At 42.3% G+C, this 22,469-nt stretch overlaps 1 protein-coding gene across 1 annotated transcript; it reads right to left on the reverse strand.

The window, feature by feature from the left end:
• Nucleotides 1–3,522: 3,522 nt before the first annotated feature.
• Nucleotides 3,523–6,019, reverse strand: PPP1R3G (protein phosphatase 1 regulatory subunit 3G; the record flags this gene model as incomplete). Its single annotated transcript, XM_083878746.1, has 1 exon — nucleotides 3,523–6,019. The coding sequence occupies one exon, from the start codon at nucleotides 6,017–6,019 to the stop codon at nucleotides 5,216–5,218; it is 804 nt and encodes a 267-aa protein (XP_083734872.1). The 3' UTR covers nucleotides 3,523–5,215.
• Nucleotides 6,020–22,469: the final 16,450 nt, after the last annotated feature.

The following is a 22,469-nucleotide window of genomic DNA, read 5'->3' on the forward strand; positions in this document are numbered from 1 at the left end:
TGGAAAGAGTACTCTGAAAGGAAAAAAGAACCATTTGGTTAATATTAGTAACTGTGCCAAGGACAGGCATTTCTGTTGTGATTAACAACCTCTCAAGAAATTCTTCTGCAATTGAAAGCATAGCTTCAAAATGCCCAGATATATCAGAGGTACAGATTTTCAGGAGGAGAGCAACCCAAGTGAGAAGCATGTGAATGCTTTACATACAGTGTAAAAATAGGCTAAGAAGGATTTTAACTTACTACTCACTTTTCTCAAAAGGTATTTCTATTAATAAAAAAAACCAAATCTACCAAGTTTCCAGGCATTAAAAGCAAAACTTTTACCCTCTAACACCAGCAGACAGAATAACTTTATGGAGAAGCACCAGCCCCTCAACTTCCTGTAATGCAACATCAATGCATCTCTCCCGATACCCAGCACAGACCATACGTACGCGTAAACAGAGCCATGAAAGAGCTGTGCACTGACTGTTTTCCTGAGTTTTCCATAATGATCTACAGTGAAATCCTGGCATTATTCAAGTCAGGACTATACTGTTCGCTTTGTCCTACCATTCTCACCACAGGCATAATTATTTCATACGCTTGGGAATATTTTGCTTGACAACCTTCATAAAAATAAGACTAAGCTGTGCACGTCTTTAACTGAGCGTTTACATTCCTACTTTTTGTTTTTTTACTATTTTAGAACATAAGAATAGTGCATGAAGCCTTAATGTGAAAGTAAGAAAGGAAAAAAAAAAAAAAAAAAAAAAAAAAAAAAAAAAAAAAAAAAAAAAAAAAAAAAAACCAGAGAAGCCAGTAATTCTCCCAAAACCGTGTATTTTCTACATCTGTAAAGGAAAAAATTTGGAACTCAAACCTGTTTCGCAAACATACGTACCTTCAAAAAGATTCCACAGCTTACAGAGGTAATTAAATATGTTCTGCAAGGGATGCCTTTCTGAACTACTTACCTTTTTTACTGTTAAAGCAGTATCTACTGAAGCTTTGCAAGAGGGGGAAATGACGGTAATTAGTGCATTCAAGTAACTACTCTTCTGTGTTTGAGAAAAAGAACTATGGAGACCTGTGAAGAATGTACAGGCTTTCTATTGAAAGAGTACACCCCATAAATATTTATAACAGTCTTTGGCAATATGCTAATCCAAGGCAAGTAATTTTCCCTCTCCCAGAAAGAATCATGAAAAAACAATTAAGGTGATTTAATTACTGCCATACACAGACAGCAGATTTTGAACTCTTGACAGATGAACATTCATCACAGTGCCACGTTATCCTAACCCCGTAACACAAGACTCTGAACAGAATGGACAATTAAACCTAGATCATTTCCCTTACCTTCCTGCAGTGCTTTGGGCTGGATCCAAATCCCAGGGAAGCCAATGGGAGCAGAAGCCAGACTTTCCAAGTACTGACTGAAAGTTCCAATTTTAAATAAAACAGAAGTAGTTTTCATGCAAGCTTACAGATCTTCAGGACACCGAAGTAAATTTATCTTCACAGCCCTTTTCTGAATCATTTAAATCTGAATTTAAAAATAAGTGTACATGGCAAAAAAGTTGCTTAAGGAAAATTTAACTTTTATGTCCTTCACAGTTAGCCCTACAGAGTTTCAACTATATTAAACTTTCTTCATTTATATACACCTATAAAACCATTTGGCAGATATTCCTACCCTCCCTACATCCTTAATCCACAGTGGGGGAACAGAAATCTGCATAAAATAAAAATCTTTGGAGCTGGAGCTTTTCCAAAAGTGCAATAAATCTTGTATTTCTTATTTAGGTTAGGAGAGGAGCATGTTTATGAGAACATCCTCCAAAAGTTATGCTTTGAATCTTTATAAAATACATTAACAGTAACACAACCAAACAGAAAGAGTGCTTCACTTAACATTTTACTCTATTGGCCTTTAGATTTTAACGGAATTAAAACTACTTCATTTTGGTTATATTCCTTTGAGAATATAATTATGCCATCTGTCTCAACCTATGACCAGGAGCGGGAAGGGAACCCTGGGTTTTGCTGATGTGAGCTTGCAAGCCTTTGGTACACACATACTCCAGTTGGATTTTTACAACTGCTGCTCAGTGTAATCTTTGATAAAGCCTTGCATTTCCATAGCCCTCAGTAACCTCAGCTATGAAAATACAGACAACTGTGAGCAGACTGTCTTTGAATCCTGCTTTGTAAATCTATACTTCTGTAAAATCTTAAGAGCACAGAAATGTACTGTCTATCAGAAAGGGAGTATGTCTGACTCCCATCTAGAGATTTTCTCCTTCCTTTCACAAGAAGTAATTCTTAATAACAAATAAAAGCACTTCACCAGGTATCTAAGCACAAAAATGTGCTTTAATTAACACAATGGGCAGGATTTTCGATTGGCACCGATTTTCCAAAGCATTCAGATGATTTTACTGTCTAGCCTCAGTACGTACTTTCTTGCATTTCGAATTTCAGGTCACACATCAGGAAAGCATATAGAAATATTAAATGTTCTGGATGTCAGTGTTTACAGTGGAACATTTACAGGCTTCTATCACCAGGCACAGCTAGCCAAGATTCTTCATGGTACTGCCTCTGCCCAGACACAGCCATCAGAATATGGCTGCTCCTTTAAGGAGAGATCCTTCCCCTCCTTTTTCTGGCAATGTTTCCTTCCTCTCTGAAGCAACTAATAGACAAAGCACAGAATAAGGAACGGGCTCCAGAAATCCCGAATATTACACTGTACTTAAATGAAGGATCAATCTTGACACTGTACTACACATCAGTTAAGGAGCACACTGTTCCATTGATGCAGCAATTCGAAGAAAGGCTAATTCATACCAAGGTATCCTATGTAACATCCTGTGATAGATTTAAAACAAACTTGTGTAGGGAAGTAGTAGAGTTCACTATTTTCCCTTAAAACCTTTTCGGCCAGAGTTCTGTAACATGTAACTTAAAGGACAACACCATGAACTTCTGTTTGCCTGCAGAGAGCTTTCCCTCTGTACATTGTTAAAGCAACTGATACAGTCTAACAGCAGAATGGTTTCTGATGGAATTAAACACCTCCACATCTCTGGCTGTATTCTCACACTGTGGTGTATGTAGAGGCTTTTTTGGGAGGAGGGAGGACAAGCTGCGTTTCAGCAGCAGTGCACGTGACAGCAGAACTGTGGGACCCTTAGTCTGAAGCTTTCTCTGTTCCACGTCTTTTCCCCCAACGGACTCTCTGCTTTTAGCTCTGGGTCTGTTCCAGCCATCAAAAGGCACCTTAGTGTAAGCTTGAAAATATTCTCAAGTATAGGGAATTTTATAAAAAATGCATTTTTTTCTACTGTTCTCATCATAATAGCCTTTAAGATGTTTTACATCTTCAGAGTAAATGAAGACCTGAGAAATCTCACAGTATGCTCTGTTTCAAAAAAGGAAAATGACATTCCATGATCTTACTGAAGACCATAGATCCATGTCAGGGCATTTTCTGCATTCTGGCAATGTCTTACCTATTCTTCATTAACCAAAAATAACCCATATTTTGAGATACTGTATCAAAAGGAAACAAGAAAAGTCGAAGTTGCAGAAGAGCCAGAACAAAACTTGACCGAAACCCATTTACTTTTCACCCGTGCTAGTAAAGCTTCCTCACATCAGCGCTCTGCTCAAGATGCCTGTCACAGGGGCTGTCAGGCACTGAGAGGGTGATTTACCTCGTGGCTTTGGCAGGACAAGTCATTTTCAGCTACAGCCCTAAACACTGCTCATGGCAGGATGATCCCTGGTCAGGACACACACACAACAGGGTGGGGACACAACCAGGTTGCAAAACTGTGAAGCTTCCTGTTACATTTTGCTAAATAGAAAAAAGAAATATTAAAAAAAAAAAAAAAAAAGAAAGAAAATATGTGTAATGGTGAGCTTTATGGCCTTTTTTAAAACTTTTTTTTATTCTTACAAACCCATTTGCATTGGTAGTTTTTGCTTAATTTCAAGAGTTGGGACACCAGTAGTAGTCAACCTCTAGGCTTGCAGTGCAAGAGTGAAGACTATAAAATCAAGTCAAGTGTCCAGCGCCGTAAAGTCCAGCTGTGTGCACAACAAAGTCCTTTCCCAGCAACGTACAAATAAAGAAAAATATATAGCAAAAAAGCTGAATAAATTATAAATACTTGAGAAACGTGGTGCAAAATGTAACTTGAGGAGAGCTGAACTAAGGCACTTGTTTTCATTTGTTACTGAGGACACCCTCTCTGTATGGCAGCGTCACTCCTCAGTGAGAAGGGTCATCCAAGCCAGACCCAAATCTGAAGATACAGAACCGTGTACGAGGCGGGCACCATCTTCCACTTCACAGTGCACGACTCAAAGGTGTTACCAAAGTCCTCCTGATAAACACAGCATCAGCAAGTATTTTAACTCCTCCTTCGTCCCGGTTTTAGGCTTGTCAGTTGTGTGAAAAGAAGTCACCAGTCTATTTTAAGCAAAAACATTTCTGCAGAAGTCCCTGTTGGCTGCTATGAGCCAGACGGGCTCTCCACGCGAGCCTGGGGAGCGGGATCGAAGTGTGTTGAGTGACAAAAACCAGGGCAGCCCAGTCCAGCCCTGGATCCAGCCCCAAAGCAGTGTCTGCTGCTCAGAGCTGCCACAGCCATGGCAAAGGTGGGACAGGCCTGTCACGGGTCTGACAGGTGCTGGCAACACTGCAGCGTATTGTTACCCAGTCCATTGAACTAAGAAAATAACAAAAAAAGGACAAAGCACGCCATCGCTGTTGCAGTACTGTGTCTTTCAAATGGATCTGAGAACAGAAAAACTGGGATCCTAAGTTAAACCTGTAGCGAACACGCCACCATGTTTTCACACGAGTGCTCTGGACTAATGGGGTAAAGTGGAGCCAAGCCCAAACCAAGACCTCAAAAATCACTTCAAGAGGGGAAAAGCAAAGCCCACGCTACTCAGCCTCCTTGCTCTCTCTCTCTCAAAAAAAAAAAAAAAAAAGACGAAAAAGCAAAAAGGAGAACAATTCCACAAGCCACAGCAACGCGAGCCTACGCACATCCATCTTCCGCTGGCAGAAACTGAAGCTCCTGCTTAAAAACCACTGGAGTCGGGGCGGTCTCCGGGACGGGCCGGCTGTCTCCCTCCGGGTGCGGGGTGCGGCCGCCTGTCCCTGTCCCTGCCCTCCCGGCTCCCCTGGGCTCCCCTGGGCTCCCGGCCCGTCAGTAGCGGGGTGCGGCGGGCCCGGCCCCGGGGCAGCAGCGCAGGGTGTAGTTGCGGCCGCCGTTGTTGTCCCAGCACTCTCCGTGCGGGCCGCGGTAGCGGATGGCGAAGTGCAGGGCCGAGCCCTCCCTCAGGCTGGGCGGCACGCACAGGGTGAAGCCGAAGCGCTCGGCCCCCCCGGGCGGCTCGGGGGGCAGCGGCGCGGCGGGCACGTCCACGAAGGAGAGCCACTCGTTGAAGGTGTAGCGCACCGTCACCTCCTTGGGCCCGGGCCCGCCCAGCACCCGCACGGTGCCGCGCACGTCGGTGGGCGCCGCGGGCCGCCCCAGGCGCTCCAGGCAGACGCGCTGCCGCCGCAGGCGCTCGGGGCCGGGCTCGGCGCCCTCGGGGAACTCGGGCAGCAGCAGCAGCGGCGGCGGCGCGGGCGGCGGGGGCTCGGCCCCGGGCGGCGGCGGGTCCCGCTCCTCGCCGGGCGGGCTCTGCAGGTGCGACAGCGCGGCCGGCGGCACCTGCGGCTCCTCGGCGTCGCTGAAGTGCTTGACGCTGGCCAGGCTCAGCCCCAGCGAGTCGGCGAACTGCACCCGCTTCTTGCACTTGCCGCAGCAATCCTCGCCCGCCGCCGCCTCCCCCTCCTCGTCCTCCTCCTCCCCCTCCTCCTGCCGCGGGCCGGGCCCGGGGGACGGCGGCCTCCCGCAGCGCCGCGGCTCCGGCAGCTCCCCCGCCACCTCCCGGGGCGCCGTCGGGGCGCGGGGCCGCCGCTCCGGGGCCGCCAGCTCCTGCCGCGGGCCTGCGGGGCTCGCCATGGCCCCGCCGGGCCCGTCCCTGTGCCGCCGGGCGGGCCGGCCCGCACCGCTTTATCCCGCGGCCCCCGCAGGCCCCGGGATGGGGGCGCGCCCCCGCCGGCCCCGGAGCCTCCCCCGGGGCGGGGGCGGGACCGCCCTGACGGGCAAGGCGGGAACAGCCGCGACGGGCGGCCCCGCACGTCCTCGCCCCGCCGGGGGCCGCGGTTACCGGGGCGCGGAGCTGCGAGCAGCGAGCAACGCTGCGGGTTACGGGCCGGGAGGAGACACGGGCAGCGGCCAGAGCCGCCCCCCGGGGCCCCACACCCCGCACAGCCGGGCCGGGGGCCGCTGGGGCAGCTGCGGTATTGCCGCGATTAATTTGTTGATGTTGTTGTTGTTATCATCATCGCCGTCGTCGTTTTCTAGGCTTCCACCCGTCGGAGGTTCACCGAAGGAGCCCGGAGGGTCAGGATTAAGCAGGAGCCCCCCAGCCCCGGGCTGGCATCCCCGAGGAGTCCCATCCATTCAGGGAACGAGAGAACGCCGGCCTGGGCGAGAGAAGGGCTGGGCGCTGCCCCTGGGCTCCTCTCCTGCCCTGAGTGTGTGAGACCCCCCACTTCTGTCCGTAAATCACTTCCCACCCTCCCAACTGCTGAGAAAATCTTTGAGACCAGAGCTCGAGGACGAACCCCCAAAGGTAAAACAAACTCCAAAGGCATTAACTTTTTAAGGTATGATATGTTTTGTAAGCTGTTTTTTTTTACCCGCACCCGGTAGTAACTGTACTGTTGCTTGTGTAAAATCAAAGTGCAAAGGCTCAGGAGGCACACAGGTGTGCACAAACACCCTTTTAGAAAGTCAGGCTGTCTCCAAAGTTTCCAGTTAAAAAACAGAAAAACAAGAAGGGAAAACAAAATACAGGCATTGCCCCTAAATAAATAAAGAGAAGTAGTATCCCTCTCAGTTTTATGACGCATAGTAAACAGCATCCTTATAATAACATGTTTTTGTAAGTTGGATGAGGTCCATATCTGAGAAGTTTCCAAACTTGGTCCTGTACTTTGTGCGTGCCACAGCTATTGTCTGGGGTGATTTGCACGGATGATTGCAAAAATACTACATTATTAAACTTCTCTCCATTCTTTTTCTAATGGAAGAGACATTAAGAAGCCTATGCAGGCAACCCAGTGATTTTTGAAGTAACATACTCCCACTACGGATTTAGCAAGGAGGCTTTTTTGTTTGTTTTGCATAGGTTGTTTTATTTTTAGCATCAGTCTGGTTGCCAAAAAGCAGCCTCCCAGTGTGAGTGAATACACTGCAGTTCAACTGAGTGTGCAGTCTGGGTCTCACAGAGGAATGAATGTCAAAGCAGCAGAAACATCCCCAGTTTTCTTAGCAGACACTCTTGTGAGGATATTCTTGCTACACCTTGACAGAAGAGGTGCACAGCGAGCAGTTCCTCAGGAGTGCTGGATAATCTGACTACTCGACATTTTGTCGTTTGGTTTAGGGCATTGTAAGAAGAGGAACGAAGGGCAAACATCCTGGCTGGTCCTGCTGTGCTGATGGGAAACATGATGAACACCAGTTTGCCATGAGCTGCTGATCACCAGCTCTGCTGGGAGCTGCCACATTTGCCAGGCTTTTGGCTAAACCCTTCATGGGAGCGTTCCTTTGCCTTGTCTGCTCCAAGGGAGCTGCTGTGCCACCATTTCAGCTCTTGGAACCAACCAGCCTCAGCTTAATGGTGCAGAACCACAGGCCGTGGTCCTGAGTTACTCAGCTGAGCTCTGTGGTGCAGCACAGGAAGGAGGAACACAATTGTCCTCTTCCTGCGCGTGGCAGCAAAGGTCCTGGTGTCACCTGTTTGTATCATCACTCCCAACCTGCTGGTGTCTAGCAGAGCAGTGGCTGGGAATTTTGGGTCTCTCCCAAACACTCTCCTGTTAAGTAACACTCACTGTGATGAAAACAGGTTGCAAGCACTTCCTTGCTCATGCCTGGAAGTGAAACCTCCTCATTCACCTGTCTGAGGCTTGTGGCACCTCAAATTACCAAGCTGGAAAGAAGAAAAATTAATAGATGATGTGTAGGATAAAGGTGCTTAGTACTTAAAATGTGTTCAAGAACGCTTACTAAAATACAGCACTGCTACTTTAATTTCTTGAAGTGCATTCTGTTATATGGTGGGGGAAGCAGAAATTAAGAAACCAGCCCTTACTTCCTCATGTGGGAGCTATCCCAGCTTGCCAAATCATTAACAAATGTTTTAAGTGGTGAAGGGAAAAAACTGTGCCATTTGCTCATAAAGCAAAACCATTTGGACTACTAGAAATTTCAGAGTAATGTGAAAGGTTTAAGCAAAATAAGGGACAGCAAAAAGAGAAAACAACTGTAAATATTAATAAGAGTTAAGTAATATGGTAGCAATTAGTACACATTTCTTATGTGTTCCATAGCTCTGGGAGACAGGCCTGCAAAAAGAACTACAATTCATAGAAAATAAGCAAAAAGCAGTTAAGCCAACATGAATCCATATTGCAGGAAAATAATTAAAATCAGGCAATTAACAGCACACAAAGTCATATTTTAGTGGGAATCAATTGCTACCATTTTGGAAGGAGTAATAAATCAGATAAACCTTCAGAACAGATGTTCAACTACACAACAAACCCTGCCAGAGAACATTAGTTAAGGAGGCATTTAGTATTCTCTTACGTGTTTTAAAATGTCTTCTTCTAAAAGAATGGTGCAACCCTCTCGGGCTTCTAAGTACTTTACCACTTTGCTATTAAAGTGTTGTGATAAAACCTGATGGATTTCCTAGTAAAAGACAGATAGTATTATTAGCAGCCATGAGGCTTTTTGCATTCCCCAACCCTGGACCAGATATGTTTAGGGTTATCAGGTACACACAGCATCAACACAGCACTTCCTTTCATTTCCCTGCTTCTTGTTTCACAACAGCCCATCTTGACCCCATCCTGCAGTCAGCACACGCATTTTGCCAGAAGCATTTGCATCCTAAAATGATTACTGAAAATGACATTGAAAAAAAATAATGTGAAAATTGGTGGTAAGCAATCCATGGTATTACTTTTCAACTCTCACTATGATTACATGAGACTGTATTTCTCAGAAGTCATTAGATCAGAGATTTTGGGTTGGAGCTATATTTGATATGGAGCTTGATAAATTGGTCAAGCTGCTTGGATCAATAGTTGTCATCATTTGAACAGAAAATTAATATGAAAATACTTGTTTGCAGACACCCAGAGTCAAGTAACTGGAAGAATCTGTATATTCAACTCAACCACACAATGTAAAACAGAAACCCATTCAAATACTGTTCATCATTTCTTTTAATGCACTTTTAATATTACCTTCAACTTTCAAACACAAAGCTAGCAGATTTTCCAGTTAGTCCAAGGTAAAGCATTCCATTTTCGGATGTACCTAGTTCAAATATGCCAGATCTCTCCAATTTCCTACTTAAGCATTATATCTCCCATGATAATTGCTTCTCAGAAAATGTGAATGAGTTATAACTCCTAAGCCGTATGAAACAATTTACAGGGATTTAGAAATAGGCAGAGATTATCATAGTTCACACACAAAATTAATACCACCTTTTTCAAATGCTAGAAGCATTCGTTCAGACAATATTCTTGCTTTGCTTTGAAAATTATGTAGCTCTTTATCCTGGTTTCAGCAGTCATGTTCTTTGTACAAAAATTCCAGCAAGGATATTAATAGCCTCCTCAATTATTAAAAACAAAATGAAAGATGTTCCCTATCCCATATGAAATTCTAGCTTCTCTGTGTTTCTAGTAAGGATGGGATTTCAGTTTACTATGTTTATGAGGATGGTCAAACACTGAATAAAAAACTCAGTGGGTCTATACAATATGAATAGAAATTATTCAGAAGTTAGATCATTAGACCTAATTTTCTTCTTTATGCAGGTAAACCAGGCAGCTGTACTTCAAAAAGGCATGCATTAGGTCCTTAATGGGAAAAGTACTTAAATGGAAGCAAATAGATGGAAGTGATTACTTTAATTTCCAAATCTTAAATACAAATATGTAAATGTAATTTCTGAAGGATGCCAAGCAACCAAAACCCTTTAGAGCTTTGAGTCTCTCAGACAGCACTTCTAGAGATCTCTGCTGTATAGTTTTTCTTGTTTCTCAGCAGACTTTCACCTGATGTTCCTAATGAGAATAAATGAATGAAAATACACTTACTCAGTTTTTCTGAACTACAGCAATGGCTGTGTTTCCTATAATGATGTTGAATATCCTTCTCAATTACTAATACCAAGTCTTTGGCAGTAAGGCAAGGAATGTCTCTTCATTTGGGTGAAATGCTGACCTCCTTGAAGGTGGAGTTTTGTCATTGATTTCAGTAGGTCCAAGATTTCCCAACATCTGGTATAAAATCACAGCCATTCTTCATGACAAGTAAATACATAGTAATGGCATAAAGGATTCTAAATTCAGAATGAAATTGGCATTAACTGTGACAAAACCATGTTGCACAAAAACTTGACATTCACCAAGATTTCAGAAGTATTGCTTTGATCTTGTGGTTCATAAAGGTGTAAAGATAGGTTTAATACCTTTTGTATGTATAAAGTGTTTATCTAAACTTTTTATGTTCATGTGGTACACTGAAAATCTTAGGCCATTTGTCAATCTTTTAATCAGTAAATTATATGATGATAAAAACCTCCTCCCACGTACAAGTTGTCACCCTGCCTTACTTATAGACTGTTGTTGCATTTCACCAATTTAACTCAAATAAACAGTCTCTGAAAAGGAAAAGTTCAGATTACCAGTGAGAAAAAATGGTTTCAGCTTCCAAAGGGTATTCACAGCACAGGAGTTGAAAAGGGTTTTGTTTTATGGGTTTTGTTTGTTTTAATGTGGATCTCCAGAAAGTTGCAGAACCGCATCTCTTTCAAAAGTTTCTGATGAACACTAGGATCCAGGTTCTCACATGTAAAACCTCTATGTGTGGGGTTTTGTTTGATTGTTTCAGGTTTGGTTTGGTTTTTTTTTTCAATCTAGGAAAAGTATAATTTGTTCAAATTCTTGCCCTATATTATGCTAGTGTACTGATTTGGACTTCAATGAGGAAGAAGCTCAATCTTACCGAGTGTAGGTTAATTCAAAGGGCATTCTACCCCCAAAACCATTGCTAAAGTATTAAAATAATTAACTTTTTCCTTGACTTCTTTCATAAGTTGCTGGATTTTGCTCCTGCTCTGCCACCTAGCAGCCTGCCTTTGGAAAACATAACCCAGTGTCTCCTTAAAAATCTGTAAGGAAACTTATTCAGATGGAAGATGTTTACCTCTTGTCTAAGGACACTCAGAAATTCCAAATGCTTGACATATCCTCCAAAATTAACTGCTGGAAAGGATATAAAACATGACAAAACAACACATCTCTAGATCATCTTTTGAGTTGTTAGCACATGACCATTACATGTCTAAGTCATGAGATTTTGCCCCCCTCCTTTCTTCCCACTCTACAGCATTAGATTTTTTTACTCATTGGAAATGCAACACAAAAATGGAAAACAACATGAACTTGTACCCACATTAATTCTGCTTTGTCTTTTTGTGTTTGCCTTCGTTACAAGCAGCAAGGCACCTGTAGCTCACTCAAAATAAATAGTGGCATGAACTCATTTGGTCTCTCCCAGGACAACAGAATTTGCCAGCTGGTCAGAAGGACCTTCATGACGTCGGCTGGCAAAACCTTGCTCATCGTCAGAGTTGTGTTTGACGTGGCACAACGGAATGCTAACCTGACCTCATCAGCTCAGGTACCTCCCCATCCTTTGGGAAAACAGAGTTGGGCAATCCAGCCTGCTCTAATACTCCTGGCAAATATAGGCCAACCTTTTCAGTCCAGCAGTCGCAGCTGGGTAAGTTGTCCCATGTCTTGAGTTAAAACGGGCATAGACTCCCAAGCTGTCTTGCTGTAGAAATGCTTCATTAAAATTTGTTGGCTTGAATGTGTGTTTCTTCACACTGTCAAAAAAAGGAATAAATTCAACCCTGTCTCTCTGCATTTTCCCAGACTGTCTCAGTTACAGTCACTTCTCAGTAGCTCAGCTATGATACCAGATAGCAAAACAGGTATCTGATAGAGTATATCCTGTAAAGAGAGAGAATGTTTATCACAGTAATTTATATCGATTTTAATGACTTATGAACATCATAACTTCATTTGATGTATATATAAACCAGACTAGGAATCTGTAACACAATATATTACTTCTAAAAGCACACAAGGAGACTTCAGAGTTGAATTTCAGTGAATAAAATAGATTATGTAGTGGGCTGAATACAGAGAGATACGCTTTTCTAAAGAATGTTAATAGTTTTTACAGTAGGAAAGAAAAAAGAGCAGAAATATGCACTGCTTTAATATTAGTGTGCCATTCTAATAAGTGAGCCTGAAAACTCTCCACTTGAAAACTCTCAAGTGTGTGAACAAGAAACAGGACTGCATGACAGAGCTTAAACCTATAAAAGCAAAGGACTGGCACAACAGCTGTCATTAACAGTACACAAGTAAAAATTGCTGAAGTAGCCATCTATGGATGCAGGGATGGTTAGTCCTGCATCACCAGAAACAAAAATAGAGAGTTTTCTATTTCATTGACTATAAAAACAGTTAAAAGTCCCACAATCGCAGTGAGTTCAATTCCACAGCTTCAGCACCTTCAGCAGGAAAGGCAGAAAAGAAGCTCCATCTGGTGGTGTGGCTGATTGTCATTGCTTTTCAGTTCATCTGATTGCAAATACATTCCTCTGCAGCAACAAAATGAAAAATTGAAATAACATGTAAAAGACCACCTGAATCACAAATGGAACCAGTGTTATGTAACACTTTAAAATCAGAAAACATTCTAAACCCAGGACCACCTATTTGAAACAAATCACAGTTGAAGCTTTTGAATACAAGGCACACATGATCCTCTCAGGGTAGTAATCTAACAAACATGAAAGGGTGCATTAGCAGACTTAAAGATGTGACCTGCTGCAGCTCAGGGTGTGGAGAAGAAAAGGCAGGAATTGCTGGTTGAAGGATAAAGAAGAAGGTGTGTGAATGTGAAGTCAGGGTTGCTGCTGCACCTGTCATATAAAAGTTACTATTATTATTGATATCATTATTATTGTTATTATTACTGTTTGCAAATAATTGCTGAACAAACTGCAGTGCTGCTGGTGATCAGGTAAAATGATTTGACCTAAGCTTCCAAGTAATTTTAGCAAGTATTTCATTTTATTACATTATTTCAGCTAAGTTATGGCTTTGCAGGATTGGGAAACACGTTCCCCCAAGCTGATTTTATAAAATGTTATAAGCATTGTAAAGTATAAACCCAATTGGGTAGATGATCTTAGGTGGAGCCACTCAAATGCTATGCTTACTTTCACACACAAGTTCATGTCTGCTACTGCTCCTTCAAGAGCCCATGGCAATTTCGCTCAAGACATGCTTCTAATCCAAGTTTGTGTTAAACAACAGCAGTTTTAAACACAGACACACATAAACCTTGTCCTGCAAACTCAGGTAAATAAAATAGACTTTGTCTACTCTTTTGTAGTGCCCACATTTCAATGGGCAATATGCTGCATTTTATCAAATCAATGTATCATTACTTTTTTCCTAAATAGTAGAACAGAGCCTAATATTAATTACCCACAAAAAAATCCATGTTAAAAGAATGATGGCAATACAGATTCAAACATCAATACACTAAAAATTGCCTGAAGTCACATTGCCTTTATAACCTTAATGCAGCTTTTTTTTTTTTTTTTTTTTTTTAAGCCCATCATTAAGGTTACAGGCTTTAATAATGCACTTTTAGGCCATTTTTCTTTCAGGACTGTCTCGTTAAGCACACAAGATAGACAGCTACTTAATGGTATTGTCATTGCTTTCCTCCACATTGCTCAAAGTGTAGCTGCAGGCCTGACTTATTGGACAGTATTCCAGTCCTGCTCTGGAGATGTAATTGGATTTCCTCATGGGACCTTCCATTGTGCTCAGCACCAGAGTGTCTTAAAGTGCTTCAGAAACAGTAGACTACCGTGAGATGAATTATTCCAGATTTTTAGCATTAGAGAGCTGAGCTGCAGAGAGGTCAAGGTAAAAAGTGTCCCTTTATTCTATGTGCTCATTTTGGAAGTGTGCAACTTGACTTCTGAAATTGCTTATGAGAATAGATTTTTCATGGACTCAGCGCATCACTCCTTTTGATTTCAGCTAGAGCTCAGTAACTCTGAAATCTGACAGCTTGGGCTATTGGGGTAGAAAATTATCAGTATGCATTAGGTAGCCAAGTTAGTTTGAGCAATCTGCATAGCACTGCCAGGTGCTTACTGTCTGGAGCAGCAATGAAAATTTAATTCCTTTAGGCTAGAAAATTTCTTGCCTCTGTGGCAGGACCATCCTTTTCCTTCCTGCATTCTTAGTAATTTGAAGAAAATTAGGTCCAAGTCCTCCAGCCATGTAAGTAGTATGTGATCATGGCATTAAAACCTTACTAAAGTATGTTATCATGATTCATATCACCATGAACTGGAATTGCAACCTTAATAAAGTTCTTTTAGACTTTCTGTTCCTACTGGCTTGGCACAATTCAGGGCAGTTGCTTTTACAAGCCATCTGCAGATAATACATTGTTCAATACATTTTCATACTGTAAATATGTAAGAAGAAGTTTAGCAAAATATGTTTCCTTTGCTGGTATCTGGACTGCTAATCTGCCATAACTCTGCTTCTGTGTTCTTTTTCATATCCAACTAAAACAAAAAGACAAATCCCACGTCTCCTATTTGTTTTCACTCCCAAACTGAGGAGACATTTAAAGGCTGCTACTTCTGTGACGCAGTACATCTTTTCTAATGTCACTAATATGATAGACTGCGAATGCAACCCTAACGGTGCCAAAACTGAGTTGTTTATCTTTTTACTCTGTGAAGCAGAAGGACTCACTTCAGTTTGAAAATACTTCAAGAAGTCACACTGTAAGGAGTTCAAAAACAATTCAGTTGAAAGAAGACACTTCGTTTTCAAAATAAAGATGTTCTTGAAGAATTGGTGCCATTCGCACCCTGCTCCATCTCCCATCCAAGAAACAGAAGTGCCTGAGCACAGCTAAAGTGAACAGAAAGTTTTCACTGCTCTACGTTACCCTCTTCCCAACAGCATTAAGTAGAGCACTGTCCACTCATCCCACTGGACTTGTTGCTTTGATTTCTGGTAGTCAATGTGCCTCTCCCAAACATGCCACTATTTCCTAATCACATAAGCTACTCCGACCCTTTCCATCTGAGCATTTAACTTGCAAATCTAAGGATAATTCAACAAGATAAAGATTAGCCAGACTAGTCTTAGGGAACCAATATTTTGAGCCCTAAGTTATCTTATGAATTATTAATCAGGCTGGAGACATGAGGAGGAGCAACTTAACAACCAAAGGGGATTAATGAATTGTTGAACTGAGCAAGACTTTTAAGAGCAATTGATTAATTTTCATTGTGAATATTAAATGGATTCAGTGATTTAAAAAGCTAAATAACCTCAAAGTTCTATTTCAAGAGTAATTTTCTCTCCTTTGCAGTTTTCATTTTTTACCCATTGTCTTTGAAGATTGCATTTGGTTTCACTTAATTTTATATACTGTTTTTTAGTTATCCTGGCAAATGAAGAAAAAATGGCATTTCTTATTTCTCCCCCAAGAAGGATGCATTCTTTCCCCAACAGAAATCACTTCCTTTGCACTCCAAGAGCAAAAAGTTTATCTTGGCCAAAGACAGAGTGTTTTTGTTTAACTGTGAAGCCTGTCTTACTTTCAAATTTGAAGATTAATGACTCTGTGCAAAATTTTATGTCTCTTTCCTGCCATATGTTCAGGAGGTTGTCTTATCACTATGGTTTACAAATGAATCCATGTAGTCATCATTTTTTGATTCACGTTACAGAACAGGAAGACCCATAAAGTTTTGTCACTCAGCTGCAACAAGATGCAAATTGCTCTCTTTATTTTTCACATTTAACTACAGTGGATAAAAGTAGTGAGGTAGTCACCTCTCAGTATGTTCTGCAGAGAGCTCTAATTCTCCAGGGAACCAGTGAAGTCTAAAAGTTTATTTGAAATGCCATGTCTTCACACTGATCCAAGTTTTGCTGTTTGCTTGACTTAATGGATGGTGCAGTTTCTTGTCTGGATTTTTTTACTAAAACAAAAAACCAGGCATGTACAAAGGTTTGCCTATTCCTTAACTTATTCCCAAACAAAGCAGCAACTACAGGAAGAAGTTAATCTGAGTGCAACCTGCTAGAAGGCAGAATACAAAGACACAAGTTCTAAAGATGAAATTGATATTCCTTCTCATCATTGCAATCAGCAGCAGATTTTGTGTGAATGGTTTGCACAAGTAAAGAGCCAACTTGCAGTGGAAGAGTTTTTATTCATATTTAAAAAAAAAAAAAAAAAAAACACTTAGGCATGAAAAAATAATGGAGGAAATTTCACATTTTCCCCAGTTGTTTGGATAAAACTGCATTTATAGAAAATATAATAGTTTTAAATCCACCAAAATTTAGGTTTAAACCATAATCCACAGATTGCTGTTCTTTTAATGTAGCATTTTTAATATTTCATTCGAAATAAGGGCTTAAAAAAAGAAAAACAAAGACCTCAGAGTCATTCTGGACAAACAAAAATCCCGAAAAACCCAGATGATTTAAAAAAACAATATGTAAGTATGAACATCCTAGGGAAGAAAAATAGAAAAAGGAAAGGAGACTAGAACAGGCTGCTTGCATAGCGTCTTAACTATGCACACCTCCCAGGAGAGGTGCTTGGGACCTCCAGTCTTCAAAATCATGGGGACCAGAGGAAAAAAATAACTTCATGTCTGTAGAGTTATGGCTTCAACTCACAAATACATACACACTTCTGTGTTTATACTCTTACTTGTGCTCCTGGCTTCTTCCTGGTTTACAGTCATATATATGTGTGTATTTACCTTAACTTGCTGGTTAACCTTCACATAATTTTTTAAATACTTCCTGAACAAAACTTGCTTCCATTGTTCCTATGAGCCAGTTTAACTTTAGCATAGTTGAAAGGTGAGGGCAGGGAGAATATTTTTACTGTACTACTAGGCTGAAACTTTGAATCTTTCTCAAATGAATGAAATTCTAATTTTAAACTTTTGATAATGCCACACTGGTCCCTAAACATTTAGATCTTCCTAAAAATACTACTGTTCCCAAGGAACATGGTTTTTGTTTGGTGGGTTTGGGTCTTTTTTTAAATCTTGGGTTATTTAAAATACTACACAGTTTCTATTGTTTGATTTCACAGATAATATTAGGGACAGAAATCATGAATCCAGGCACTCCAGTAACTGCTTTTAGAGAACCTGTGTGTAGGCAGGGTGGCTGAGGCAAACTCTCCATCCAGCCATAGAGAAACAGGCTTCCAACTGGCTGAGAGAACAGGCTCCTCTCTCTGTGGCTTTGTTCTTCTGCCGGCACCTCTCCAGCTTCTCTGTGCTTGAAACCAGCAACCTCGTATCATAGCTCCAGAGCTGCCCACTGGCTAGCTCTGCCCTGTGGTGATATGATGGAGTTTTTGGCAGGTCTGGAATCCCTGGCTGGAGTGTGATCAGAGACGTGGAAGAAAGAGAGTGGGCTCTTGTTTGGGTTTTACCAGGCTTTATTCTTGTCCAGGTCAAACTTCGTGCCACAGACGGGTCTGGGCCTCGGGTGGCCCCTTTTTACCTGAGTGGGCACTCCCCAGAGAGGGGAACCCAGAACCAAAAGCTAGCAAGGGAGGGTGTGACCCACAACAGGGGAACTTAACAGAACAAAAGGAAAAGGTGTTGCCCTGTCCCCAAAACAAATCCCATGGCTTTCTGCCCCGAATCTTCCAGATCTAACAGGGTGACTGACAGAGCATCTCTCGGAGAAGACCATCAGGGGGTAAGGGGAAGGGGTGTCAGGAACAAACCATTTTGAAACAAATATAAAACAAAACAAAACCCATACAGAACTTCAGAAGACTCAATCACAAACAACCACGTGGCTCTGATGTTGCAGTGCAAAAGGATGATTAAAATTTTACTGCCCTAAGCTTGCAGGGCCAAACTTTGGCACCCATCCTTGGTGGAAACAGCTACAGCCAGCCCCTCACAAGATTGGTGACAAGTGCAGCACAGGACCTTTTATAATTTGAGGGTGTCAGAGAAACAGTTTAGCAAGAGAAAAATGCCAGTGGCCTTGCAATCCAAATACTTATTAATATAATGCAGTAATACACAAAAGACTGAATAATAACAGGTACGAAAAATATTACTAATTTATTGGTGACAATGGCAAATCCTCTCCTTGAAGCAGTCGAAGATTGAGATGTGACAGGAAGGAAGTACTGTGCACTGATCTTAAGAGAAAATGCACCCTACTTTTAAATTTCTGTGCCACCTTTTTTTTCTTTTTTTAGGTGTGGACAGGAAGGAATACTTAGTTATATTTTCTCTTTGCTTTGCATTCTGTATCTTCATGATGGTGTATTAGAGCAACAATGTGATCTGCTGCAATTCCAGATGCAGCACTAATGTTACTAGAAATGTAATGTTCTAAGGATATTATCAAGACAATTTCTGCAGGGACAATTAATATCCTTTAGCACACCAGCTCATATAACTGGGAAAATTATGTACACATTGAGAACAAAACGGCTACAATGAGCTTAACACGGTCATGTTAATTTGTTATTCAGTTTGAGGAGAAATGGTGCCTGGTACCTGTCACGCCAGGAGAGGAGACCTTGGCAATGAAAAATGCAGCATTTCCCTCATTTGTTATGGGACAAGGAGAAGGACATTTTTATGGCCCATGGAAATGTTTCCTAGGATGTTTCCCAGCAGATGAAGGGGCAACCAGAGGAATGTGGTCATAGTTTGTTACCTACAGCAAGGAAGTGTGAATAGAAAACAGAGTACATGTGCATCATATTATCTGTAATGTGAAGAACAATTGATGTGTTTAGGAAGAGAAAGAATGTGAAAATTGAAAATTGGAAAATTCTCTTCCTTTGTCATGCAAGGCCTTGACAAAATCTGATCCTTGGCAGGCGAGTGGAGGTGATGACCTTGCTTGAATATAGATGAAACACACTCCTGTTCCCCAGAACCCTGTTGGAGGAATTATCTGTCTCATTTCTTCTGCCACTAATACCACAAAACTGAGTGAGTAGGAGGTTTCCCACATTACCTAGGGTTTATCTCTAAGAAATGCAGATCAGATGGTTGGTTGGTTGGTTGGTTGGTTGCGGGTTTTTAATGGCATTTTAAACCAAATCCAACAACTTTGTCCATGGTTAGCATTCACTGATCTTCCTGCCTTGAGCGGCTCCTTTCAGGAGTAGCTCAGCAGAGCTTTCTCTGTAAGCCCCCTAAAGAACAAGTCTGAGTGGGACCTTTTTTACAGTCCATCACCGCTCTGAATATATGAACTAAAGTGTGTAAAAAACAGGGTATAAAGTGAACTGTCCACATCTTCACCATCTTTCCCCCTTCCTACACAAAAAAAAACCAAAACAAACCAAACCAGTTGACGCTGATCAAGAAAATTGCTGGTTTTCAGTCTTATGCATTTTATTATTTTTAGATTAACACAGTACCGGAGGTAACTTTTTGTTTCCATTTTTCCATGTACTAATTATAATAGCCAAGGTTAAAAGATTTAGACAACTTCCTTCTCTTCTGCAGTCAACACTACTTAAGAATGAAAAAACAGTGACTGAAAAGAAAAATACTTTGATTCATCATAAAGGCACAAACCAAAATCAAAACTCTGTGAAAAATTCTTGTTTAGGTTTGATTTAATGAAGCTCTAAGTATTTTAATAATGTTGTTTTTCAAATCAGAAAATCCAGCATTTAAGATTGTTCTTCCATAGAGAAAAAAAGTGTATGCAAGAAGCAGCTGGGCTTCACAAAAAGATACTGAACATAATTTGAAGATCAGACTTTTCTTTCCAAACTCAGTCATTTTATACAAAATCAAAATCAAAATCAAATTTCACCAGTCCCAGGAAGTATTTGAGAGATCCTTCTGTATTTATTTCAATTTATTACCACAAGTTGCTCCAAGGCAATCCTTTCCTCTTTCCTATATCCTCTTTACTATGTCTTTAAGCATGCAGAAACTGAATTGCTGTAAAACTGCATTACCCTGTCACAGGTTTGAAATCCTTGGGAAAATTGTTGTAGCTTTACACCTTAAAATGTTTAGAATATTAAAAGTTTAAAAGGTGGGATTTTTCTTTTGTTTTGGTTTTTTACAATATAAAGAAATGTCATACCAAATTACTCATAAAACTGTAACAACCACTATAAAAATGTCAGCATTAACCAACAATTACTATACACACACATATATATACGTGATTTATGTCTCATTTAAAGATAGGGAAATTCTGTATGTTACAACACAGACTGCTGGACTTCTAAGTAGGTTTTTTAATGTAGTTTAGTATCTTCAGGGAGTTCTCTAAAATACACATATTCTATAATAGGACAGCCAATATCTATGACTAAGGGTGGGTTAAAATTAATTGCCTGACATAAGAACCAAACTGACCAAACAGTGACGTGAATCCTTCAGTGCTCCATTGTGCTGCAGTGAACTACACTCCTGCCAGAATCCGTAAAATACTGACTTAACACTGAATATGCAACCATGAATCTTGACTCTCTTGACCCTTCCCCAACATATTTTTTCCTCAATTCTCTTCCCATCCATTTGTATCCCCAGTAGAAAGCATAAATTGTATGAGCATAGAGAAGCTCATAAAAAGCCCCAATACATCTCACAAAAAACAGTCCCCCCGCCAAAAAAAAAAAAATAAAATCAAACAATAAACCCCCCCCCTCCACATGCTGCTTTGAGTATAGCTGAAATTTCCTGCCTGACTCTCTGGGCTTATTGATCCGAGGCTTGAACTTTTCACCCCAATAGCAGCACAGGCTTTCTGATGGCCGCAGTGCGAGGCTCGCCTGCCACAGAGGCTTCTGCCCACGGGTTTGACCACAACTGGCATTAATCATGTAGCTCCTTCTCCACTAGGTTTTGCATGCTTAGAAGGCTACCGTGATTACACAGCGTTTTTTGAGTTATAATGACTCAGTCAATCTGATTTCTATGGGGAGTGCAGAATTCAGCTCTCCCCCACGGCGTGAAGGAGCCAGTGACCCCCGAGGTGCAGGACAAAGCCACAAAGGCACAAACCCTGAGCTCGGAGCAGCAGCAGCAGGAGCAGTGTCCCGGTGTCCCTCCAGCACGCGGGCACTCGGAGGGCGTAGTGGTGTGGGTTTGGTTTTATCAGTTTTACGTATGTATTTGTTCCTTGTATTAAGTTCATTTTTATAAGTTATAATGGTTTGCCCCATGTCACCCATGTTCCACCCTCATTGGTTTCATCCCAACCCCAGTTATATGTCAGTCAGAAGTTATCCAGCCCCTGGGTCTTCTCTGTCACTTTGGGGTCTCTCCCAAAAGTCTGGAATGTTCCAGTGAGGACCCCAAGTGATTGGACAAGACTTCAGCTGTCTCCCCACCTGAGTTATTGATTTGTTACAATCTATGTCATTTATCCAGAGAGCCATACTCCCTTGGTCCCTGATTTGTCCCCAGTTAAACCCATCCCTGAGTTCTTCCCCCCAATAAAAGGTGTTGCCTTCAGGGGTTTCCCACCATTTTTTCCCCTCGCTTTTCCCCCACTGTTTCTGTTGAGGGGTGTCTGCTGGGGCAGATACCCTGATGAATAAAGCCAGCAGTTAACCCAGAACAGCCTCCTCTTTTTTCCTGCTGTCGTTGCTTCACTCCTTCAAGCAAGAAGGAACTCACAGGGTCGGTGAGGTTCATCCTGCTACCGAGCCGTGCCCTTCACTGTCGAGGTGTTGAGGCAGAGACAAGACACCTCTACAGGAGGGCTCATGTCCTGACACAAGGGGGCTGAGTCAGCCAGGAGCGCCACACCAGCGGCTGTGCTGGGCACAGAGACAGCAACCACCCAGAAAGTTCCTTGGTGCCATTTTAGATTAAATTGGAAGCCACGAAGCCAGGGGACGGGCAGAAGAGACACTGCAGGAAGGCGGGAAAGCCGGGATGTCTGTGCATGCTTTGAGTGAAGCACAGGAGGTACAAGAGGAGCGTGGGAAGCACAGCACAGCCGGGGCAGGCCCCGCTCCAGGCCCGGGGCAGGCCCGGCTCACCCAGCAGGCCGCGGGGAGCGCTCCGGGCCCGGCAGGGCACCCCAGGGCCTGCGGGGCCTGCCCCGACCTGCGGGGTGCCCGGCCGCCAGAAAACGGGCTGGGCTGGAAGGGACAGTGAAGATCATCCAGTTCCATCCCCTCTGCCGTGGGC

This window comes from Zosterops lateralis, assembly GCF_965231275.1.
Source record: "Zosterops lateralis genome assembly, chromosome: 1".
Lineage (NCBI taxonomy): Eukaryota > Metazoa > Chordata > Aves > Passeriformes > Zosteropidae > Zosterops > Zosterops lateralis.